Source organism: Chionomys nivalis, chromosome 7 (assembly GCF_950005125.1).
Source record: "Chionomys nivalis chromosome 7, mChiNiv1.1, whole genome shotgun sequence".
NCBI classification, from domain to species: domain Eukaryota; kingdom Metazoa; phylum Chordata; class Mammalia; order Rodentia; family Cricetidae; genus Chionomys; species Chionomys nivalis.
The window spans coordinates 481,489-507,694 of NC_080092.1; the positions used below are offsets into that span (position 1 = coordinate 481,489).

General features: G+C 47.6%; 1 protein-coding gene across 4 annotated transcripts in view; it reads left to right on the forward strand.

The window, feature by feature from the left end:
* Myh11 (myosin heavy chain 11) overlaps nt 1–26,206 on the forward strand; it is a 92,712-nt gene that overhangs the window by 17,593 nt on the left and 48,913 nt on the right. For 2 of the 4 annotated variants that reach the window (XM_057773731.1, XM_057773733.1), the window contains exons 3-7: nt 2,861–3,017; nt 17,050–17,077; nt 22,003–22,105; nt 23,758–23,778; nt 25,518–25,610. In XM_057773731.1, the coding sequence (XP_057629714.1) occupies nt 2,861–3,017; nt 17,050–17,077; nt 22,003–22,105; nt 23,758–23,778; nt 25,518–25,610 (402 nt within the window). The remainder of the gene's footprint in view (nt 1–2,860; nt 3,018–17,049; nt 17,078–22,002; nt 22,106–23,757; nt 23,779–25,517; nt 25,611–26,206) is intronic. The other 2 variants (XM_057773732.1, XM_057773734.1) reach the window with 1 other exon arrangement.

A 26,206-nucleotide genomic window follows, 5' to 3' on the forward strand; every position in this document is an offset into this window, starting at 1 on the left:
CACACATCTAATGGGTTATGAGGCAAAGCTGAGATTGCCCCCTGGCATATGTCCGTCCCTCAGCTTCTTCCCCATCACTCCCAATCCTCTTTTCCTGAGGCCAAGGCTTTGGGAGCAGCTTCTGCTCTGTGCTCTGTGACTGACCATATAAAGCATGAGGAGCAGCCAGGCCTGCTTCCTAATACGGTCACAAAAAGGAGATCCTACTCCAGCTGGGACCTGCTGGTGGCATTGAGCTTTGAGATGCCTGACTGGGACACGGGAAGGGAGGTTATGTTAGGACCTCTGAACTCAAGCAAGCATCAGGAGAGGGACTATCCTGGACATGAGACCCTGGTTTGCGCTAGAGGATTTGCCAGCTGAGCAGTGAATTAAGTGCTTGCTGTGCAGTTGGGCTCCAAGCAGGAAATTGTTAGGTCTCAGACTCAGGACAACTGACTAGCCAAGGTGTGTATTTAACATATCAAGGCAGCCACTGTCCCTAGGCTCTCCCAGCATCTCCTGCTAAAGGGTCATCCCGGCTGGCTGGCCTGGAGTGCCTCCCCTACCCTAAACTCTCTAGCCCCTGAGCTTTGCTGCCCTTCCCCCGCCTGCTCTTTCCAAATGACCTAGACATTTTGGCTCCACGTACTTTTTGCCTCAAGGTCTCCTGGCTTCTTGCCTCCTCGTTCCTCTCTCTTGCTCCCCACTACCCTCTCACAGCCCAGTTCAGTCTGGACCCTTCCAGATTCCTCTGTCTGTTTTCTCCCTTGTACCTACAATAAACTACCTCAAACATACCCAGGAGCGGTCAGAATGATGTCATTTATGCCTGGGGTTTAGACTGGGGTAGGAGATGGTGGTAGTGTCCCATACATAAATGATGTCATTCTGTGGGCCTAGCTGATGATTTTCATTAAGATGATTAATTACTGACACTACTCTTTGAGAGCCTGGGTATGTCGGGGATAAGAAGGAACAGCCATGGCACAGAAGGCCCACTGAACACCTAGTGTGCAGTTCAAGGTCTCTAGGACGTACAGCAAAGGCAAGCTGCATCTACCCTTGGGGAGGCTTCAACTTAACCTTGGCAGTCATTTAGTAAGCATTTAATTAGTACCTACTACCTGCAAAGTCTTAGGTTGGGGCTGAAGAGGACAGAACAGGAGCTCAGGTGTGTAGAGGTGACTGCAGCTGGCCTTTTCAGGTCAGAGAATGCCCTGACCTGGGAGCCACTGAGCAGATCTCCCACTGTAAGCTGGAGGCTGTCCTGGCCCCTGCTGACCTCCACAGATGCCTCCTCCCTCTGACTGTTCCAGCTACAGCCCACATGCTGCTTGCCGCCTCCCCTCTGCCCTGATCCTTTAAGAGTCAGCACCCCAGGAATCGCTATGGTCACCCCAGCACTCCTCTTGCTCGGTGCAGGTCTCCTCTCACTGCTCTACTCTCTCCTGACCGGGAAGCACTTGGGCCTTTGAGGCCACTGTAGCCCCAGTAGTCTTTCCCTTCTCCTCACCGATCGTGCAACTGTGAAGAGCAGCACATGTCATTTGCTTTTGATTTTTGTTGTTATTTCTCACATTTATTCCTTGTCATTTCACCACCGCCTTTTCTTTTTTAAAGACAGGATCTCATGTAGCCCTGGTTGGCCTCAAAATTGCTTTATAGTTGAGGATGACTTTGAACTCCTGATGCTCTGAGTACTTTATGTGGGCTTTGAGCATTCTAGGAAAACACTCTATCATTGCCACGCCCCCAGCCTTTGTTCCCCTTCACTGTTGAACACGCGTATATAGTGAGATGCCTCCTCCCTACGCGGGTCAGCACCCATTGCTGCTGTTTGCAGTGGCTCCTCTGCTTTGAGATATGTGCCTCTCACTTGTCATTATTAAATTCCTAAATTATTAAATTACTTCTAAGACTTCTTCAATAAATAATAGCATCATTCAGTCACATTGCCCCCTTTTTATATAAGTTTAGGACAGTCCTACTGCCCACACGTTACTTCCTTCTCCTCAGGCTTTTGTGGTTAGCTATTTCACCACTGACTCTTTATGTTATAAATTAAAAACCACATTATCATTATTATTCATTTTGTTTTGTTTTATTGTTTGAGACAGGGTTTCTCTGTTTAGCCCTGGCTGTCCTGGAACTCACTCTATAGGCCAGGCTGGCCTTGAACTCAGAGAGCCACCTGCCTCTGCTCCTGAGTACTGGGATTAAAGGCATGTGCTACCATTGCCCACTGGTACTCTGTAAGTAGCAGTCTATATTTTAATCAAATAAAAAATAAAAATGAGATAGATAAAAAAGGAATTTGGGGATTGCTGGGAAGATGGCTCAGTTGGTAAAGTGCTTGCTATTCATTTATGAGGACCTGAGTTGAGTTCCCAGCACCCATGGAGAAAAGTTGGGTGTAGTGACCACACTCCTGTCACCCTGATGCTAGGAGGGCAGAGGCGGGAATCCTTGAGCTTATTGTTAGCCAGCCTAATCAAACTGGTGCGAGATCCCGTCGTAAACATTAAAGAGGAGGGAATTGGAGAAGATGCCCCATGTTGACTTGTGGCCTCCACATGCCTGCACACATGTACATGTGTACCCCACACATGAGCATGTGCAGACTGACATACAAGTTAAGTTCCTGAGGCTTAATGAGATAGAGGACAGTGGTGGGTTTGGGAGCCTAAAACTGGTTTAACTCAACCACACGTGGCTGGGAAACAACTCAATCTTGCTTTTTTCTTCCTTTTCCACAAGACTCCTGCTGAGTTTCTGAGAAGCCTCAGTTTCCCCCACTATGGCATGGGGCTGCTGACTGGGTGTGGGAGTTCTCCCACCCATCCAAAAGTCCAGAACTGAGCCTGGCTCTCTTTTGCAGACCTACTCCGGCCTCTTCTGTGTGGTGATCAACCCCTACAAGCAACTACCCATCTACTCTGAAAAGATCGTGGACATGTACAAGGGCAAGAAGAGGCACGAGATGCCACCCCACATCTACGCCATTGCTGACACAGCCTACAGAAGCATGCTACAAGGTGAGCCTGCCAGGCCTGAGAACCACCTCAGGGCTCAGCCTCAGTCCCCACCCCCACCTGTCTGAGTCCTCATCAGGAATGCGGAGTTTGGCAGGCAGGGCCATGACTAAAAAAGGGCAAAAACAAAAGGAACATCAGTCTACAGCAAGGAGGGGCGGGAATGCAGGGCTTGAGCAAATACGGGCATTGCCCTCTCTGACTTCTGCCATCCCCATGACTGTTCCAAGGCCCTGGCCTAGCCAGCTGCCAGAGAGGAAGAAGCTGGGGACAGGCTGTAGATAAGCTGTGGACCAGTCTCTATCCCTGGGGTTGTACTCAGATGTCTTCTGCACAGTCCCAACTTCCTTGTATGTGAAAGGGGCTAAGAGTCTCTGTGGCACTTCTTGTGTGAGCCTTGCTGTGCTGGCTTTACCAATGGAGGCCCTTTGTACACACACTCCGAGCTCAGCTGTGGCAGCTTGTGAGCCCTTTATCTGAAATGTTCTGGACCAGAGCCGCCTGTTCTTATCCCTCCCCCGATTTAGGAATATTTTCATGTATGTATGATGAGAATTTATGGGACTGGAATTCAATTCTAAAAACAATATTCATTCATGTTTCATTTCTACTTTATATAGTTTCAAGGTAATTTTTGACATTATTTTAAATAATTTTGTACATGAAGCAACATTTTGTCAAATGAAATTTCCCTTTGTGACTTTATGTATGGACTAAAGAAGTTTCAGATTTGGGGTTTTGGGGTTTGGGATTCTCAACCCAGTTGACACTTTTGAATGAGTGTTTCTGTTATGCCCAAATCCGCGAAGTCCCCCAAAAGCCAACAAGAAGACCAAGTCCCTATGTAAAAGCAAAGAGCCTTTATTTTATGCAAGTTTGCAAACTCAGTCGGTAGACCATGAGACTCTTAATCTCAGGGTCGTGGGTTCGAGCCCCACGTTGGGCGCCAAAATGTGGCGGCGTGAATGAATGCAGACAGATTATATAGATATATACAGCTTTAATAAGGAAATAGACTTACAGGACCACAGGTTCCCGCGGAGAACAGGAAAAGTGGAGCAAAAGAAAAAGGGCTGCTGGGATCACGCCCGGCAGATTTATCCGTAAACATTAGCCCGAGGCGAACACGCCCCCAATGGGTGGGGCTATATCCCTACATCAAGGTATGCATCCAAATAGACTAGGATCTCAAAAAGCCAGTATATGCAGTAAAGACAAACATATCCCAGTGCCATTATCATTGGCTTCTCTGTTCCGCCCTCATTGTCAGCCACGTTCAGAGAATTCAGTTTGATCACATGGTCGTTCAGTCCCAGTCCAGCTGGATTTGATGAGCTCCCATTAGATCAGGCACACTGTCTCAGTGGGTGGAACAACCCCTCGTGGTCCTGACTTACTAATAAATAAAATATTTGAAAATTCAGATAGTATCTAGAAGACGTATGTGAAACTTGGCTCCCAGGTTCATGCTACCTCATTATGAATTTGCAAATATTCTCAAATCTGAGCACACTGTCCTAAGCCTTTCATATGGATAGTACTAGGAGTGGTTCATGGACAGGAGGACAAGATGGAGAACACTTGTGCAGGCTAATAGCTGGAGACCACAGTTAACACAAGCAGGTGCAGCAACCGGGTAGGGCCTCATGGAACAGGACTGTGGAAGGACTGTCAACTCAAAGGGACACAGGTCTGAACTGAGGATTGAGAAGAGTTCTGTTGGCAATACTTAAAGGCAGGAATCCAAGAGTGCCTAGAAGATGGAGCTACCAGGTGGAAGCACCCCAGGCTATCAACAGTTTGCCAGACCTCAGCTGTAATAGGAACTTCACGTCCAGACATGAGCCTGCCATTCCCCCAAGGACCAGCAGGGGGAGCCCTGCAAATGATGGTGCTATCCAAAGTGGGAAAATCCCCACTAGGTCTTGGAGTTAGAATTCAGTCTGTGTTGTTTGTGGTCCCCTGGATGAAAGTGTATTTGGAAAGCAGCTCAAAAGCCTCTTTGGTGAACTGTACCGAGATTTGGTGTTCAGATTATTGGGCATGATTTTGGTTGAAAGTGACTCAACTAATTGAGTGGCTTAGCCATAGCAGTTTATGCGTCACATGATAATAAACCGCACTTCAATGGTCTCACGGCTGTTTGAATCAGGAACTTTCCTTAAGCCCCTGAGGGAACTGAGGCCCTTATCCTTGGGAAAGGACTTCCTTGGGGACCAGACACTCCACTACAATTTTTTTTGGAAGAGGGGGGATTGAGACAGGGTTTCTCTGATGTGTAGCCCTGGCTGATCTGACCTCGAACTCATGAAGAGCCACCTATCTCTGCCTTCAGAGTGCTAGGATTAAAGGCCTGTGCCACCATGCCTGCCCACTTCACTACATTTAAGAGTAATTTTCATTCCTCAAGGGACATGATGCATGTGCCACGTAGCATAATAACCTGCTTCCTAGTTGTATCCCTTTGTGTCTTGGTCTCACTATATGAGCCTGCTCCCCTCATATGCTCCTAAAAGGGAAGGTCCTGGTCTTTTACACTGTATCATTCTGATTTCTCTATACTTATTAACTGAATCTTGCCATTAATAGCCTCAGGCTCTAGATCTGGATTGTATGCTTTTCATCTTTGGGGTCAGATGTGTCCAGTTAGTAAATCTTTGGCCTTCCTGGATTTGGTGTAATCAGGACGGGACAATGGGATTCCCGTGTGCAGAGACATCAAGCTATGTGGTTCTACAGTGGTGGGGATTTTTTCCCAAAGAATTATTTTGTTTTGGGGGTGTGGTGCTGAGTATCAAACCCAGGGCCTCAGCTATGTCGGGCCAGTACTCTTAGCCCCGAGCTACACCCCCAGCCCTCTTCTCACTTTTCCTTTGAGATAAGGCCTCTCCAAGTTGCCCAACTGACCTTAAACACTCTGTATCCTAGACAGGCCCTGAACTTATAATCTTCCTGCCTTAGCCTTCTAAGTAACTGAGATTACAGGCCTATGTCACCAGGACCAGCACCTTAAAGATTTATAATTAAATTTTTTTAAAATATTTATTATGTATACAATATTCTGTCTTTGTGTATGCCTGCAGACCAGAAGAGGGCACCAGACCCCATTACAGATGGTTGTGAGCCACCATGTGGTTGCTGGGAATTAAACTCAGGACCTCTAGGAAGAGAGGCAATGCTCTTAACCTCTGAGCCACCTCTCCAGCCCCTATAATTAAAAACTTTAATTTATGTGTTTATTTGTGTGGTTTGTGCACGTGAGGGCAGGTGTCCATGGAGGCCAGAAGAGAGCGTCAGATCCCCTGGGGTTGGAGTTAGAAGTGCTTGGGAGCTGTGGGACGTGGTGATAGGAACTGAGCTTGGATCCTCAGCAAGAGCAGCAAATGCACAGTGATGAGCAATTTTTCAGGCCCCACTTGAAAGACTTTTTAAAGCTGCAAAGTACTCCATCAATACCCAAGTCTCCTCTACCAGTTAGCTTTTATTTATTCTGTTAGCCAAAAAAAACATGCTTCATGAACCTCCCTAAACCCCGGAAAAAACTCAGACCAGGCTGATCTCAAACCACAGAGATCCACCTGCCTCTTCCTCCCTCGTGCTGGGATTAAAGGCGTGTGCCACCACCATCCAGCTCTTGATGCTTTCTTTAGGGTCTTTTGCATGGGCTTCAAGAGGGACACTGAAATGGATTGTTGGATGTAAGAAGTTTACTTAAAGATATATTAGCACATGGACAAACAGACAGACAGCAGCATGACAAGGGCTCTGAGGAAACTTAAACCTCACCACTAGAGACGGTAGCATGGCAGGGGTTCTGGAGATGTATCTTCTTACAGGTCTCTGGAGAAGGTGAAGGGGGAGATTTTATAACTTGAGCAGGGAATTGAGTAAGGAAGCTAGCTACCATGACCTTTGGTATGTCTTGACATTGCAAACTCATCTCCAGAATGAAAAATCCAGGCATCTGAATTCTGGTAGCTAGACAGTCAGACAGGAAGGCTGTGTTGTGGCCTAAGCAGCTGTCTGGCCTAGATTCTAACATTTATTGTTGCTGTGGGCTTTTCCCCCTTCCAGTGCTGGGCTTTGAACCTGGATCTTATGCATGCTAGGTCAGTACTCTGTAACTGAGCCACATCCCAGCTCCATGGGGATGGTTGCTTCCTGCTTTTTATATGCAAGGTGTGTTCTCAATCTTTTATCAGAAACCTGGGGCAGACAGGACTCACTTATATTTAAAATTCAGTCCTGAAATTTTATGATGCATATACCATAATTTTATGCTAAATGAAAACAAAATTAAAATTTAAAGGGACATGTACCTTGTTGGTCTTGAGGAAACAGCAAATTTTACCTCATGGGTGTGTGTGTGTGTGTGTGTGCATGAGTGTGTATATGTGCATGTGTGTGCTTGCACAAGTGTCCCCTGATCATACATGCAAGGGGCAGGCACTATTGTCAACCCCCTTTTAGAGATGGGGCTTGAGATTCAGAGAAGTGAAGAACTTTCCAAAGACAGATAGTGTCAGACTGTTGAGCCTGGTGCCTGTGATTCCTAGGACCTCTAGAACTTGCCTGATCCAACAGTGGCACTGAGCTGTGCTTGGCCCCAGCTCAGAAAGGCCTTTTGTCCCTGTGGGTCTTGTTTCTTATCTAAGTGTTGAAGGCTGAACACTTAGGAGCCCAGAGTTGGACTCAGCAAATTACAGGTGAAGTGTGAGAAGGGTACACTAAGCCTTCTGACAGGACCCTGTGGGTGGTCACCAAGGGTCCCTGGGCTGAAGTAGGGGAGCTGTGAAAGGCAGATAAGATTTGACTCTAATATGATGAGTCTCAGGCCTCAGGAGGTGTGGAGCTGGCTTGTGTCATCACAAGTACCCTGTTCTCACTTCATCAGCACCAAGAGGACCCTGTCAAAGACTGAAAATAAAACAGCTGGGGCTCCCAGCTTAGCCCTCTCCAGGACTAAGATACGTCTGGACAGTAGGTGGGAAGCAGGTCTCTCTGTTCTGTGGTTGGTATGCCTTAGGGGAACTGGCCCATGCCTACCTGATCCCCACAGGCTGGTCTGTAGATGAGAGGAGAAAAGAACAGGCACTACCAAACCTGGGCCTGGACAGCTGGTAACAGCCTCTACGTGTGATAATTTTTAGGGCCTTTACATAACAAAAGACTTGCCTTAGAGCTGAGAGTGAAGCTTGGCGACTCAAGGCCATGTAATAGGTGATGCGCCAAAGAAGAAACTGGGCATTGAGGCAAAAGGGACAGGCATAGGTCATAGTCTTGGTTGTTATTTGTAAAAATTTTTAAAAACGTGTATGGGTGTTTTGCCTGAGTATATATCCATGTACCATATGCCTGGTGTTCACTAAATCCAGAATAAGGCACCAGAAACCTGGAACTGAAGTTACAGATAGTTGTAAACCACCATGTGGGTCCTGGGAGCTGAACAGGTCCTCTACAAGAGCAGCCAGTGCACTTAACTACGGAACCATCTCTCCAGGCCTATTTTTATTTTTGAGACACAATCTAGCTATAAGACTCTCTTGGCAATCAGAGTCTGCCTCAGCCTCCTTGGATACCCATTTGGGGTTTTAGATTTAATCTGTCCAGGATACTATAACAAAATGCCATTATGAGCAAAAGAAATTTACTTCCTGCAGTTCTGGAAGCTGGAAACCCAGATGAAGGCACACACAGGCTCATATTCCGGCGAGGGCCCATTTTCCATTCAGTCTGGTGAAGGCCTATTTTCTCTTCAAAGATGGCATCCCTGCTGTTGTGTCCAAGGGGAAATAAATTCCATTGAGCTTTTTTATTTTATAAAGATGACAGTCTCATCAGTGACCTCCCAAGGGCCCCACCTCACCTTAAGGTGGAGATTTGTAGGGAGACACAGAGACTCCAGCTATGGCACCTGATTAGAAGGGGTTGGCCATGGCCATGTACTCTGACCTCCTGATTCAGAGTCACTGCTGTCCATTAATACTTCTCTGGGTTACTAGTTTCATTCATTTACTCGCTCTTGCATGCATTCATGACAGAGTCACACTACGTAACCCAGAATGACCTAGAATGTAAAATCTCCCTGCCCTAGCCTCTCAAGGGCTAGAATTACAGACAGACATGGCCATGTCTGGCTCCAGATTCCTGTGCTCAGTGATGAAGATAGGGGAGTGGGAGGTAGCTCAGCCAGTACAGCAAGGACCTGAGTTTGAACTCCAGAGCACAGTGTGAAAAAAAGCAAGTGTGAGACCGTGTAATACCAGAGCTAGAGCAGGGCAGACAGGAGGATTTGTGATAGCCGGATCAGTGAGCTCCTCTTAAGGGTTTGTGAGAGACCCTGAGATAGACAGCACCTGAGGTTCAACAGCTCTGAGCCTTGCTGTGGGAAGCTTCAAGGCTTTCTCAATCTAGTCTCATAGAGGAGCTTTTCGTGCTTCTGAAAAGTCTAGGTTTGAATCTGTTTCTCCCATAAAGAAAGAGCTGTGCCTCACAGAGGCTGTTCAGGCTGCAGACCCTCCAGTGTCCGGCTGTTTGACTCAGAGTCAGCACCCCACAAACATGTCTCCAAGACAGGACCAGCTTCCAGGAAGGTTTGTGGCTATGCTTGGTTCTGTCTGGTTTGGACTGGCTAGTAGAATAAGGTGCTATAAAGAGACTGCGCTTTTGTTTCCCAGCCACCCAGACCTGAAACTATATTAATTACAACAGTGTTTGGCCTGTTAACTCAGGTTAATAAACTAGCTCTTACAACTTAAATTAACTTATAATTCTTGTCTGTGTTTAGCCACGTGACTTGGTGCCTTTTCTCAGTGCAGCATTCTCATCTTGCTTCCTCTGCATCTGGGTGACGACTGACTCTCTTTCTCTTCCCAGAATCCTCCTTGTCTGATTGCCTCGCCTACACTTCCTGCCTAGCTACTGGCCAATCAGTGTCTTATTAAACCAATATGAGTGACAAATCTTTACAGTTTACAAAAGCATTATCCCACAGCAGGGTACAGTGTCTGGTTGACTGAGTCTCTGAGCACAATTGCTCTTCACCTATCTAACTGCTTCCATAAACAAAGCAATATAATTTGTTGATTTACTCTATCCATCCCTCCTTCCATCCTTCTTTCCTTCTCCACCTCCATCCATCTTTGGTATATTGAGACAGGATCTCATTGTAATCCGGGTTGAAATTGTGATGTGTAACTTAGGTTAGCCTCCTGGGTGAGTTAGAGGTGACAAGAAAGAACTATTCAATGGAGGCTGGGAATTACAGCACCAGGGAGCCGGCAAGATCAGATTTTGGCAAGGAACTATGAGGGAAGACTTAGTGACTAGATTTCCCCATATAAGCAGAGATGGGACAAACTTTGCTGTCTGTAGCTTCTTATTGGGACAGGAGGCAGTTAAGACTCTTAAATTTATGAATAAATAGCAAATTCTGAATTGGAGAAGCAGGCTTGCCCAGGAGAGTAGCTTTGAGGTGCCCATACTGGTGTGTGGCAACATGTTCCTCATCCAGGGAGTTTGAAAAGTTTGTGGTCTGCCAGCTAATCATCTCAGCAGAGTTGCCTGAGGGCTTACCATGTGCCATAGCCCTTCCACACATACAGTCTAGTTGAGGGGCACCAGTCAACTAGTCCCACAGCGCCAAGAAGGGAGGTTCAGGAGCTGAATGATGCTACTAGCCTGGGGCCTCTCTCCTAAGCTAGGAGACAGTGGATGACTCCTGGGAAGTGACTGTGAACTTGAGCTGGGAGTGGCTCCTAGGGCTGGAGGCAGGAGATTGGGGTAAGAAATAGTTGCACCCCAAGAGGTCACTAGAGTCCCCTGCCCCAGGTGAGCCTCAATGGTTCGGTTCCAAGGGTTAGAAAATGCCTCCCTGGGCCCAATGCAAACCTATAGCCTACCTGAGTCTGCCAGAGAAAATGTGGAAGAGGGGAAGGCCAGGTCCACAGGGATCTAGGGTACAGTCAGGACTCTGAAGCTGTGGTTGAGTCCATATCTGGGTCTTAGGGTCTTTGTTGTCTGCTCCAGGTGGTATGAGGCTCACTCTGAGCCATGTCTGAAGCTTAGCTGCCAGCTGCCCTTGCGTCAGGGGAGACTCAGGACTGACAAGTTTGCACTAGTCTCACAAGAGTGTGTAGAACCTTCTGGAAGCCAACTTCTTAGAAGATATGAAGTAGAGAGTCACTTTCTTTGGGCCTGGAGTCCCCTCCCTCTCACATATCTACAGCAGGCTGGTACAAAAAGAAAGAGAGGCATGGAGCCTGGGATGCCTTTCCAGCTATTCTTGGCTTCCTCCTTTTATTGGTAGCCTGCAGGCTCAGTCTCAGCAATCAGCCAGCCAGAACTCCAGCTGGGAATCAACTGAAACAGTCTGGGTGGCTGGGAACCTCCAGGGAGTCCTGCCTGGCCTGCTATGCCTCACTGGGGGTGATCCAAGGGCCGTTATCCCATTCCCAAGCACATCCAAAGGCAAACCCCCAGCTCAGGTAGGAAAGGTAGACCAGGACAGACTGATGATGGGGGTGAGGTCCCATGTTGTAAGGAGGCCTCTAGTTAGTTCCTGGCTGCTTAGCCCCAAAATAATCACACAGAAATCATATTATTTGCAATACTGTTTGGTCAATAGCTTAAGCATATTTCTGGCTAACTCATATCCTAAACTAACCCGTTTCTATTAATTTGTGTATTGCTACGTGGCTGTGGCTTACCAGCTAAAGTTCTGGTGTCTTTCTCTGGCTGGGCTACATAACTTCTCCCTCACTCCGCCTCCTTTCTCCCAGAATTCAGTTTAGTTTTTCCTGCCTAGCTAAGTTCTGCCCTGCTATAGGTCCAAAGCAGTTTCTTTCTTTATTTTTTTTAAATAATTTATTTTATTTAACTTTATTTTATGTGCATGGGTGTGAAGTGTCAGATCCCTTGCAACTGGATCTTCAGACAGTTGTGAGCTGCCATGTGGGTGCTAGGAATTGAACCCAGGTCCTCTGGAAGAGCAGTCAGTGCTCTTAACCACTGAGCCATCTCTCCAGCCCCAGCAGTTTCTTTATTAACCAATGATATCCACAGCATACAGAGGGAACTCCCACATCAGTTCTAGGACCCAAAGCCCTCAGTTAGAAGCTGAGTTACAGTAAGGCTGTCATTGCCCACAGGTGCCAAGGCTATCTTCTTCCTGCCACTGAGCTATTTAAGTCAGGCCAGGGATGCTCTGCTCATCCCCATGTGACCTCCATCCCTTCTGCATGCCTACATACCCTAGATATAGTCCAATTGAAAACAAAGTCTAGAAAGTTTCTTGTCATTCTGGGGAGCCATGGTCCTGGGGTCTGTGCACTGGTGTTTGTCTTGGCTATAGGTGTGGCTATAGTCCTCAGTTAATTCTCTGCCCATCTGACTCTAGTCAGTCTTAGTCAGTGTTCTGACTACAGTAACTCTTATAAAACAAAGCATTTGAATGGGGCTTGTTTATAGTTTCAGAGGGTGAATCCATGATCATCATGGTGGGAAGCAGACAGGCATGGTGCTGGAATAGCAGCTGAGAACTTTACAGCCTGATCTGCAGGCAGAGAGAGACATTTGCCCTGGTATGAGCTTTTGAAACTTTAAAGCTACCCCCCCCCATACACTTCCTCCAACAAGACTACACTGACTGAAATCAGGTCACACCCACTCAAAAAAGGTCACACCCCCTAATCCTTCCCAAACAGTTCTACTAACTGGGGACTAAGCATTCAAATATATGAGCCTATAGGGACCATATTCATTAAAACTACCACAGATCCCACATTCTGCCGTTAGCTATATAGAAGCAAGGAACAGAGGCTTTCGTTGGCTTGTGTTTCCAGGGTCTAGTGTACAGCAGAGTTTAGACCTGGGGGTATAAGAAGTGTGGTGGCAGCGCCTGAAATCCCAACTCACAGGAGGTAAAAGCAGGAAGATTGTGAGTTTGAGGTCAGCCTGGGCTACATAACTGTCTCAAAAACAAACAAAAAGGAGGGGGTACAAAGTTAATTGTGTTTTTTAAAAGCTTTATTCTGGGGAGGGGGAAGGTGGCGCACGCCTTTAATCCCAGCACTTGGGAGGCAGAGACAAGTGGATCTCTGTGAGCCTGGTCTACAGAGAGAGTTCTAAGACAGCCAAGAATATGCACAGAGTAACCCTGTCTTGAAAAACCAAAGTAGATAAATGAATATGCAAGTCACAGGTCGTTAGTGCAGAATATGGAGCTGTCAGTATAACTTAGTTAGAATTTGTTATCCTTCTCCCCCCAAATCTTGTGCTCATTGAGGTAACTCCACATTCTCACCCAGCCCCAGGCAAGCAGTCAAGTTTGCCTGTTATGGACAAGTAAGGTGAAAAAGAAGAAAAAAAAAAAAAACGTGAATGAGTCACCTTCTGAGACCAGCTTCTTTCCCTTGGTGTAGTTGTCTCAAGATTCACGCCTGCTGGAGCATGTGTCCGTACTTCCCCTTTCATGGCTGGAGACTAGCCCATTGAGTGGACAGACCACATCTTCAAATCCAGCTATCAGACCATGGATATCTCCTTTGCCTCCTCTTTGAAGTGAATGTGAATATAATGCTATTTGTATATATATATTTTTTACCAACTTGGAAAAAAAAAGGACAACACTGTATGTCATATATGTTTTTCCAAAAATGTACTGAAAAACTAACAGGTTAAACAATGATCATGGGGAGGTTAGTTTCTACATTAGGGAGCCAGGGAGAACATGAAGCCTTTGCAGAATTAGGAAAAAACACTTCTTTCTCAAGATGCTTTTCTTCAATCTGCGGGCCATTTATTTTCATGAACATACAAATGTCCAATAATTTCCCCCTGTAGTCAGACAATGTGAAACTGGTACACTGTCCAGGGCAGCCCTGCAGGTGAGGTGTGCAATAGACAGACACTGCCCCAGCCATAGAGAGGTGTGGAGGCAGAGGTGGTACATACCTCCATGATCTGCTCAGAGTGCTGACTCTCAGATAAGATTTGAAAAGCTGATAGCAAGTACTCAAGTAAAAACTAGTATGTGAAAGTCCAGAGTAGCATTCCAAAGGTAGGAACAATCCACACTTTCGTCTGTGGATGAAGAAAATGTAGTCTATTATACAAGGGAGTATTACTTGGCTGCGAACAGAATAAAGTTGCAATATAATTACAAATCAGATAACCCTCCCAAACATGAAAGAAGCCAGGCACGAGAGGAGGTGCTGTGTGTCTCCACCTGTGTGAAATACCCAGAGTAGGTCAACATGTATGTGCGCACAGACACAGACTGAGCTCATGGGTACCGAGAGAGTGGGAATGGCTGATGGATGGTGATGGCTTGATGGGCACAGGGTTTTATTGGGGAATGACAGAATGTTCTGGAACTCTATAGAGGTGGTACTCATATGATGTGAACATCCTAAGTACCAAAAGGTACTTGTTTTGAGTTAGTTGTCTGTGAATTTCACAGCCGTGAATAACAAGGACCCAAGTGGACAAGGAGGTGTGTGGTGGGGCAAAAGGCCTTGCTCTCCCTCTAAAAATTTATAAATTACATTTATTGACTTCAAAGGACAACTTGTGGGAGTCAGTTCTCTCCTTCCACCATTTGGACCCCAAGTTTACTTAGGTCTTCAGGTTTGACACAAGCACCTTCACCCTCTGAGCCATCCCACCAAGCCCTCCCTGGTTCTCTCAAAGACTGGGCTTAGGGAGGAAACAGAAAGCCCCAGCCATGGAAAGTTCAGGCAACCTCCCTGGGTCAGTTGTGGAACTGACGCAAAGGAGCACTTCTTTTGCCCAGAGCTGTGCTTCCCACGCTTCTGGTTCCTATGGGAACATCCTGGGCCAGAGAGCTGCCAGCGGCCCACAGCACTAAGACTGCTCCTCCTCCTGGGAGCCTAGGAGCCTCTGACCTATAAATCTCTCCTGCTCAGGGCCTAGCTCTTGCCGGGTTGCTGAGAAAGCCTGGCTCCCTCCTCAGGTCAGATGGAAGAAGAGAACCCTGGTCTGCCATTGCTTGCTTAAAATAATGGAGGTCAGGGCTGGCTGGGCCACAGCTCTGAGAACAAAGTGGCTGCCTAGTGTATATGAGGCCCCATCCCCAGCGCTGCATAAATGGTGAGTGCTGGAGACCTGGAGTCTCAGAACTGAGGAGGTAGAGACAAGGGATCAGATATTCAGAGTCATCCTAGCTACACTGTGAATTTGAAGTTAACCTGGGTTATATGAGACCCTGTCAGGTCATCAGGTTGCAGAGACATTCTTGCTGTCTGGGTTCTAGTCACAGGGCTCTGGTTCCTCCAACCCTCACCTCAATCAGAATGTGTTGGGCTTCTTTCTTTTCCCTCGCTTCCTCCCCCCTCCCTCCCTTCTTTCTTTCTTTCTTTCTTTCTTTCTTTCTTTCTTTCTTTCCTTCTTTCTTTCTTTCTTTCTTTCTTTCTTTCTTTTATTATTTCTTTCTTTTCCTCCCTTTCCTCCCTCCCGCCCCCCGCTTTCTTTCAGACAGGTCTCACTGTGTAGCCCTAACTGGCCTGGCCTGGTACTCACTATGTAGCTAAGGATGGTCTTAAATTCCTGATTTCCTGCTCCCGTTATCCATCTATCCATCGTCTTATCTGTCCTCTGATCTGTCCATCTGTCTGTCCATCTATCCCATGATTCATTCAAAAAATATAACAGGGCATCAACTGTTTTGCTGGCAATGGAGGCATGGTGTCCCACAAACCAGCAGCTCTGTGGTAAACTGAGGCTGAGGGCCGCGGTGCAAGGAAGAGATGTGAGAGATGTTACCTCTGGCATTTCCCATCAGGTGTGACACTTAGATGTCTCTGCTCTTGGCTGTTGGTTACAGTGTTGGTTGCTGTTCCCATGTTCCTCATAGGTAGGGACAGCCGGGCCTTGGCTGGCTCTCTGGAACACTTTCTGAGTAGAAGCTGTCAACCATGCCTGCTTGATCTTTGGTCCATGATGTCCTCTGTATCAGAGGGTGGGGGTCTCTGGTACTACACACCAGGCACTGACCTTCAACTTCCAGAGAGCAGAGCCTACACAGGAGCTTACAGACATGTGGGGGAGGCAGAAGGACAGAAATCAGGGCTTAGAGGGAAGGGAGGGAGGCCTCTGTGCTACCCTCGCCCTAACCAAGTAGAAACTCTGTCTTACTAGGGCTGCTGTTGCTGTGATGACACATTCTGACCGAAACAACACGGGGAGGAACGTGTTTATCTGCTTATGCTTCCACATCGCTAAAGGAAGTCAGGGCAGGAATCTGCAGGCAGGAGCTGATGCAGAGACCATGGGGGGTGCTACTTGCTGGCTCACTCCTCATAGCTTGCTCAGGCTGCTCTCTTATATAGAATCCAGGACCATCAGCCTGGGTATGGGACCACCCAGAATGGGCCGGACCCTCCCACATCAATCATTAGTTAAGAAAATGTCTTACAGCTAAATCTTAGAGGCTTTTCCTCAATTGAGGTTCCCTCCTTTCTGATGAGTCTAGCTTGTGTCGAGTTGACATAAAAACAGCTAGCACAGCTTCCTAGGATGGCAGGGGTGACATGGAGACAGATGTCCCCCACCCCAGAAAAAGAGAGATGAGCTCTGGTACTTACAATCCAGGTCTGTCTTCCACAACACATCCCAGCTGATGGAGCTGATACGGCAAGCTCAGACACATACCCCAGGCCTCGGAGCAAAAAGACCTGTGGCCACAAGGGCACTTGGTCAGCATGAACTCAAAGTGTGCCCAGTCTATAACCTAATAAGGGCAGGGGAAGCTCTGGGTCTCCCAGAGTTGGTGTGACTGGGGGTGGGGGGGCGGTCCTGTGGCCTCCTAGGTGCATCAGGCTCAAGACTCTTTCAAGGCCCACTTCAGGGACTGTATCTGTCCTCATGGGTTCACTTTGGCCCCTGTGTTCTGAGCATCCAGTATAGCTGGCCTCTGGCCACCTCCAGTCTGGCCAGTGTGGAGGAGCTTGAGTCAGGTCCAGACCCTTAGATCCAGGGCTCAATCTAATTCACACTGTTTTCTCTCTATTTGCAGATCGTGAAGATCAGTCCATTCTGTGCACGTAAGTGAGGCTGCTCTTCCTTTGTTGTTTACTGAAGACAAAGATCACCAGCGTGGGGCCTTTGATGGTCACAGCTGAACGACCCAGTTCTACCCTGTCACAGGGCACACGTGCTGGAAACAAGTACACTTGAATGCTTAAGGGTGTCTGGAGTCATTCTATGTTTAATTATAATTCATTTAGTTCTTGTGCATGTGGGGGGTGCACAAGTGTTGAGGTACAGGTAGAGGTCAGAGGACAGCTTGCCGGAGTCATTTCTCTCCAACCATGTGGGTCCTGGGGATGGAATGCAAGGTATCAGGGTTGATTGCAGGTGCCTTTACCTTCTGGGCCAGCTCACCAGCCTGAGTAATAGTTACTTTTACTAGCACCGGGACTTAACGTCTCGTATAACCAACTGGAAACAGGAAAGATTTTTTGATGTGTTATGGTTTCAGAAGGTTTTGCTCACAGCCATTCAACCTCAAGTGCTAAGGGCAGAACATCAAAGTGGTTGGAGGGGGATGTGGGAGGTTCTTCTCTTGTCTTATTTTGTAACATTTATTTGTATAAGTGGTGTGTGTATGTGTGTGTGAGAGAGAGAGAACAACAGACCTTAGAGAGAACAAGAGAGAAAGGTGTCAGGAGACCTCTTTCTGAGGGATGAGGACGTAGGAAGCTCACACTGTGAAATCAATAGACACTTTGTATTTTGTAAATTAAGTTTTATTGAAGTACATCTGCAATCCACTTGCTTCCATAGCTGCTTTCTCATTGGAGTAGCCATGCCAAGTAGTTATAATGAGGCACCATAGGCTATCTTAACTTGCTTTCTAGTGCTGTGATAAAACACCATGCCAAAAGCAACATGAGAAAAATGGGTGTGTGTGTTTAGTTTATATCACACTCCATATCATAGTCCATCACCAGAGAAAATCAGGGCAGGAACCTAAGACAGGGACTGTTGCAGGCAGAGACCATAACCTAGCATGGCTTGCTCACTGCTTTCTTACCACCAGGACCACCGTCCTATCATGGCACCACCCACAATGGACTGGACCTTCCCACATCAGTTACCACTTAAGACAAGAATTAAGGAGACATTTTTTTCTCAGTCAAGAGTCCCTCTACCCAGATATATCTAGATTTGTGTCAAGTTGACAAAAACCAACCAGGATGCCCACAAAGCCTGAAATGACTGCTTTCTAGCCCTGTACAGAAGTGACTTGCCTACTCCACACCTAAATGGGGAGAAATATGGCAGGGCTTGTGGGTTAGTGTAAGGAGCAGTGATGGAGAACATGGTATAGATAGAGTGTGCAAGGGAGGGAGCGGCCATGGAGGAAAACCAGCTATGGCTGTGACAGTCACCATTCTGTGTGTTATGTCCTCTTGCTTAGCCTTCACAGTGGTCATATGGAGTGCTTGACTTATACCCATTTTGTAGGTAAAGGAGCAGAGGTACAGGAGGTTAAGTGACTTACCATAGGCCATGCAGATGACTGGTTGAGTGGGTATTTGAACTCAGACTGTCTGACCATGGAGCTCCTGTGACACTTAGCTAATGAGGGCTATAGGGGGAAAATACTTTGAGTCCAGGCAATATTTAAATAGGTACTGCCTAACTGGGCTTTCCGGGTTGTGTAGGAGCTGGACATGAATACCAGAGAACACAGCCAGCTTGCATTAGGGGTGGAACTTAGGAGGGGCTGTGAGTATACAGTCAATTTGGCTCCTTGTTGAGGCCAATAATAGCCTGGGATAACTCAGAGAGACATGACTGCCCTATAGTGTTAAAATCATGTAAGTGAGAATGTACAGTTCCATGATGAGAAGTCACTAAGAATTTCCAGAACATTCTGTCAGCACAGGGATTTTCTTAAAGTGGTTCCCATGAGCCTCTGCAGGTCACACACACCAAGGGTCATGACAAACCCAGTTCCATCTGGCTAAGCCAAGGGCCTCCAGAACCAGGGTAGGGGCTTAGATGGGGATAGCATTGTCACCCAGAGTTCCAGGGTCACCAAAGCAGAGAAAGGCATGTTTCTGGAGCCACCCAGAGCCTGCCAACTTCAGATGCCTGGAGCCTGTGACTTGGGCGTATTCTTTGGCAAAGCCATCTAAGAATTTATTTTTATCAGAGAAACTTGGAAATAGCTGAGCCTCGAGGACCACAGGAAGGGACGGGTTCCCAGAGTCTGTGCAGCTGGTACCCTCCTGATGTCAAAAGCAGAGAATGAAGGCCAGATGGGGAAGCATGAGGTGGTAGGACATGGACCTAAGATAGAATCGCGAGATCTGTGTTCTGGTCTCAGAATTTTCCCTCCCTGCCCTAACCAAGATCCTTCTCCTTCAGTTGAAAGGGAAGTTCATGCACTATTTTACAATTAGCTCCAATGAAGTAATTTGTACTATGGTGTACACAACTGAGTGGTTTAGTTCTTTGATTCATGACTTCAGTTTCAGAGTCCAAGGCTGGAATGTGCCTCTATCTTTCCCTTTCTCGTTTATCAAAATAAAAGAGTGGGAGGTGGGAAAATATGGGTTGTCTTATTATTTAGACCCGAGTTCAAATTTTATTACTCTTCTATTTTCTGTTCAGAGGGGTACCTAGAACTAGAGTACTTTACTTCAATGTCTCTACACCTCAGTTTCCCCAGGAAGATGAGAATAATCAGGAAGTTCTTTATTGGATGGCTGGGAGGATTAAAGGCCCTGAAGTGCGGGTACAAGTGAGCCCAGAGCAGGCGCTTAGTACACACCAGGGCCCTGGCTGCCCCTTGTCTGGCGCCAAAATATTAGTTCTCTTCTGTCCTTCCTGAGACAAAACAGCTGGTAAAAGAAACTCACTGATGCAAGGGTTTGCCAAGGCCCCAGCGTGAGGCTCTGACCTTTGTAGTGTGGTGACGTGGGGTGTGAGCCGGCTCCTCGAGTGGCACCCAAGGTCGGGAAGGCTACCTTGTTCTTTGTATGCTGTCCAGGACCCTCACCTAGATTCAGGTGCCACCCACACTCCGCGTGGGCCTTCTTCCCACCTCAATCAGCCTGGTCTATGCCAGGTGGCCCCAGATCCTGTCAACAATCAGTACTACTAGAGAGCAGAGCCTGTGTGGGAGAGCAGCAAGGCTGTGGGTGGCTCTTGAGCCAGGGACTCATGCGGACCTGACTTTCCCACAGTAACACAGATGCCATGGTTCCTGCCTCCATAAATAGAGGTGGTGGTGCCGAGAGGAAGATAAAGATTTGAGCACCCCAACCACATACATAATGTCAGTTCTGTTTTCCAAAGTTTAGGAAAATCAATAAGTTTGTCCTTTGGGAAAGGAGAGGGCAGCATGGACCCCACACCACTGTAACCATGCAGTTCATCTTGTCAGCTACACTGGGTCAGTCCTTGGCAGTGGGAACCTGCACCAATCATTTCTCATCTGCCACCAACAGGGAGAGCTCGAGCAAGCTAGTAGGCTGTGATTGTCAAAGGCCCGCCTCCTCGGACCCGCCTCCACCTGATAGGGACCACACCCAGACACACTACCAATGCATAACAGTTCTCATTCAAACTGTGCCCAGTTCAGGGGACAACAGGAAGCTGGCATGAGACATCATTTCTGGACAGCAGACTCTGTGGAGCCAGGCCAGATGCTCAGAGCAAGTGGTGGCTCTTTCTGCTCTCTTCTCTCCAGCCTGAGTGAAGCCACTGAGGCTCCCTTAGCAGAGAAAACCAATTTCTTTCCTTCTATTTAGGGAGAAGAGCAGAACTGTGCTCATCCGGGTCATTGGCTCTGCCCAGAGAATCCCCAAGCTGACTTTTGCATGGCTGAATTTTTTTCCAGACTTAAAAAGTCTGTCTTATATCATGAAGTATGAAGTGAGCTCAGAAAATGGGAGCATTTAAGCAAAGAAAGGAAAAATAAAATATCTGGATGGGAGATGACGTGGAAGAAAAGCGAACAGAGACCAGTTCTTTCTTCTCAGCAGACGTGGGGAGCCAGGCAGGGTACTGGAGTTTGTGGATGGAGAAGTCACTCTGCAGTGATCTGGTGGCTCAAGATGGCAGCCCTCACACTCTAAAGAGTCTTCCCTAGGCTAACAGTACCCCCCTCAACAGTGGGAAGTTATCAGCTATATACACGTTAGTATACATTATTCCAACCAAAGAAACCCTTTGGTACATGCCTAAGATTACCAGCGAGCTGCCTGGTATTCAAAGGATTCTGCTGAGGATAGAGGGCCTTGCTTTGGCTCAGTGACTCACTGGATAAGGAATCCTTTTTCTAGAATTTCTGCCATAGGCTGGAAGGTACTCTCTTTCTTCCTTGGAAGCCTCTTTCTTGTCCAATTCGCTAACAAAGTCTCTTAGCAACAGGGCTAAACAGACCAGAGTTTGACCTTTGTAGCAGAGTTCAGGTTCCTCTTTCTTCCTCTTCTGGGCTCTTCCTTGCAGTATTTCTAGAGGAGCACACTGGTTTGTAGGCCTGGGTCTACCTGGGTTCATTTGCTCAGGCGAAAAACCCAAGCTCAAGGCTGGAGAGGTGGCTCAGTGGGTAAGTGTTTGCTGTGCAAACTTGAGGACCCAAGCTCTCATTCCCAGGACCCATGTTAAAAACATTTAAGCAGAATAAATGCGCTTGTAAGCTCACAATGGGGGGACAGATAGGTGGAGCCTTGGGGTTCACTGCCCAGTCTAACTGGTGAGTTCCATTCAGAGGGAGACCTGTTTTTTTGTTTTTCTTTTCTTTTTTAAAGATGCTGGTAACTGAGGTTGATCTTTGGCTTCTATACATATGTGTGTAAACTTTCACCCAAAATATATGTGCACCTGCACACACAAACAGCCAGTTACTGCCCCTTGCAGGAGGAGCCTCAGTTTTCCCACTCCGGGAGTGGCGGTGATGACCATGAGGGTCCTGCCTGGCTTGTAGGGTCATCATACTCTTGTCTTTCAGAGGTGAGTCTGGAGCTGGGAAAACAGAGAACACGAAGAAAGTAATCCAGTACCTGGCTGTGGTGGCATCTTCCCACAAGGGCAAGAAAGACAGTAGCATCACGGTGAGTGACAAGTGCTTCAAGGCTGCACATTAGCTGACTTAGGAGAACATAACACCAGAGTGAGAATTCAGCCCCTGCACCCGGGCTGATCCTGCTGGGTGGGGCAAGCTGGTTCTGGGCCCCTCCCTTTGCCATGGCTACATGGTCCCAGCAGTCTCGCCTCCTCCGCTGAGATCTTCCATGAATACTTCTTAGCAGTGACCATGCTTTTGTGGGACTATCTTACAAACTCCAGTGTTCCTGGTCCCTGACCTTTGTCCCTATATGCCACAGCATATTTGGAGCCAGCAAATATGCCCTACACACTGTCCCTAGAGGGTAGGACTCGGTCTCAAATTAGAACAACCCCATATCCCACCTCCAGGTGACAAGAATGCTGGGGGTTGTCAGCATGGGTCCCTTGTCCATTATTGGCTGAGCCTCTCGCTGTGAGCCACACACCACAACACCACAAGGATGAGGCCCTGCAAGGACACGTGGTTACACTGAAGGGGGCAGAACCGAACCAAACCAAATCAAAACAAAACAAAATGAAAACCAACAACAACAAAATACTGAGCCCCCAGTAGGAAGGAAAAAGGTTTACAAAGAAAGGCAGAGGGAGTTTCTAGAATTTTCCATTGCTTCCCTTCCTCTCTTCCATTTGCATTTCTCATCTGTCCCCTATGGGACCCTGGGTCCTATCAGTACCTCTGTACGGACAGGGAGATGATGGGAAAGGCTTCTACCACACTGCATCTTGCTTCCTGTTCTTAGGGGATAACAGACTGTACAGCGGCCAGTGAACGTGGAGATCTCAGGGACCTGGGCTGGGTGCTGGCTATAGCCTGGGAACCTTTTCCCCTTAAACAAGCACAGGGCTATAGCCTGTTAGGGTTATGTGTAGGGAACACTGACCCAAGCTTGTGTGATAGAGAGAATCCCCCTTCTCCCCCACCTAGCCTTTTTCTATATAATAAAAACAAGACATAATAGTCAGGATGACTCAGCTTTATGAGGGCTGGACACCCTCTCCCTGTATATGCAGACACATATCTTCCCCCATCAGATCAGAGGCCAGTGCTTGGTCTCATAAACCAGATGTGGTGGTGCACACTATTATCCACTTGGGAGGTGAATGCAGGAGAACCAGAAGTCCAAGTTCATCTTCAGCTATCTAATAAGTTTGACACCAGCCTGGAATACATGATACCCTGTCAAAAAAAGGGAGGAGAGAGAGACGGAGAGAGGAAGGAGGGGAAAAAGAGGGAGGGATGGATGAAGGGAGGGAGGGAGGGAGGGAGGGAGGGAGGGAGGGAGGGAGGGAGGGAGGGAGGGAGGGAGACATCCACTGAGGCCAGCGATTAGGAAATGATGTCTGGCAGTTGTGATGGCGTGCTGTGAGTCTGTGATCCCAGAACTCGACAGAAGGATCTTGAGTTCAGAATTAGCCTGGCTATACAGTGTCTCAAAAGTACCAAGGGGACAAGGGAGGGAGAAAGGAGAGAAGGAGAGAGAGGAGAGAGCACAGTTGAAGTGAAGGAGCTGATCACTGTTGGCTAGGGCTGGTAGCAAGGAGAAGGAACCCAGCTCAGGGCTCCCATTGTGGGGTGGGCTTGGATGTGAAGGCAGAAGCACTGACGTCTGTTTCATGCTGTGCTGTCCCACTGCAGCAAGGCCCGTCTTTTGCCTACGTGAGTAACAGAGTTTTCCTGGTGTGATGGGAGGCACCGAGTGGATTAAGACCTGCATGCATCTGTTGCACCCACGGGCCCCCTAGTGGATGCAGGAGCAGGGCAAACCCCTGAGTTCCCAGGCCCAGACTGGTAGAGGCACCAAAATATCATGAGGTGCATGGGTAGGGGTGGGGGTGATGCTAGAGTGCAGAGTGGGGCATGTTAACTGCCCAGGGCTCCTGACAGAATCCCCAGGGCTGTACGCCAGCCTGGATGGATTGCCCAGTTCAGAATAAACCTCATCCCTTCCCCACAATGTGCCCGCCATCAGTCTCCTAACACACTGGAATGACCCATCCCATCTGTTGAGGATCTGACCGTTAGGTTCCAGAGTGGCCCTAGCTTGGTCAGTGGGAAACCCAGCCAGGGCAAAGCTACCTTCCCTGCTTTCCTGCACCTGTGTGTATTTGTGCATGTGTGTGCCGTGCGTGTTTCTTCTCCTGCATGCCAGTTGCCTCACCCAAGACATTTGAAACCATCTTGGGTTTGTGATGCACCAGCTTTGGTGGCTTGGTAAGGCCCCAGCTGTGCCACACACAACCTGGCCCTGCATGGACCTCTGCGTATGCGAACTGGACTTTGATGCAGAGCTTGTGGGGCTGGCAATGGGTCCCAGCCTAGAAAAGAATCTCCAGGATGTTCCATATCACCTAGTCTGTTGCAGGTAGATGCTGGGCCATACACTACTTTGTCTTGGACAAGAAGTTGGTTGTTATTTGACATAGGCTGTGTAACCTTTGCCAAGTCACCTAACGGTTCTAGGCCACAGTCTCATCATCAATTGGATGAGGTCTCTATGTTCGAAGCTCTCCTTGGAGAACTAGAAACCTCTTTGCAGAAGAGGGAGCTTTGTGTAGAACCTTTGTATCCCAAGTCTGCATAAGTAGATGCAATTACTCCAAGTTTCTTCCTACTAGCCAAGGAAAGTAGATGACTTTTCTTATCAATTTCTCCAGTGGGCCAGGTCCACTTGGTGCTGGGGTTTCCGTGGATATCAGACCTTCTACATCTTGTTTTGCAAGCTGCATTGCGGGGTGATGGTCAGGCAGCAGCAGCAGCCACTGCCTTCTGTGGCTTGGCGTCTTTTGCTTTCCTGGCATGGCTTACTTTGTCAGCCCTTTCCTTACCTCCATTAATCACATGACTGCATTTGCACACGGGAGTCTTGCAGAGGGGCCTGGCAGGCTGCACTCAGTCTCGGCTGCGTTTAATCTGCTAGACAGAGCTCGTGTAGTTTTGAGGCTTCATTCTGCAGTTGCTTAAAAGGATTTCTGGTGGGTTTTGAGCCTTCCAAAGTATCTTCCATAGGAAACATCAGAAGTCCAGGCCTGCCAGGTGAAATGCTGCAACTTTTAAAAGTTGGGCTTAAGCAGTTGGGAAGGTTGTAGTAGCTTAGCTTGCAGAAGGCAAGCCTGAACTGTGGTATTACCTGGACAGCAGGCAGGTTGTACACTGCGTGCTCCTAGGGGTGGCTTCATGGGGTTGTAAATATCCCAGCACTGTATGATATGACTTTTGTCTCTGGGGAGCAGACGTGTTCTCTGTCAGAAAACTTTTCTGAACAGATCCTGTACATCTGGAAGAGACATTTGGGGCCTAGGAGGGGCCGAGAACAAGACAAAGCCCATGACCAAAGGGCAGAGATTTGTGTCAGGCCTAGGCTGTGTTCCCCCATAACTAGATTAAATGAATTTTAGGGGGAGCTGGAAAAGCAGCTTCTACAGGCGAACCCAATCCTGGAGGCTTTCGGCAATGCAAAAACCGTCAAGAATGACAACTCCTCTCGTTTTGTAAGTAGCAGAGCGAATGGGATTTCCTGGGGCTGCTGTGGGTACCCTGATGTCACATATCCCCCAAGAACACAGACTGTAAGAGTTCAAAGGCCTTCTGGAACTAAAGGACTAGAGACAGTAGAGAATAACCACATCTGTTCCCACATCTGTTCCCCGCCTTTCTGTCCCACTCAATAATAACTGAGCATCCATTCTCAGTTAGCCATTAATTAACATCTGTGACTTATCTAACATTTACTGAGTAACTACTACATATTAGATACATGAAATACTCATTCATTCATTCAACAAAGTATGAATTGGACACCTACCTTATAACATACATCTGTCCTCTATCAAATACTGACTGGGCACTTATTGCATACAATCATTCTGTGGACACTTTTATGCAGACCATGCTCCCCTTTTCCATTTATTAAGCACATAGTATATATCTGGCACTGACCTAGGCACCAAGAATCACAGTGAATATTCTTGGTGTGACTCCAGACACAGGAAGGGGACCAGCAGTCAGTGATGTGGAGATGTCACTGTCTCGCGTACACTTTCCCGGGTCCCAAGGTTGTCTCCTTCCTTGCTCAAGACTAATGGGT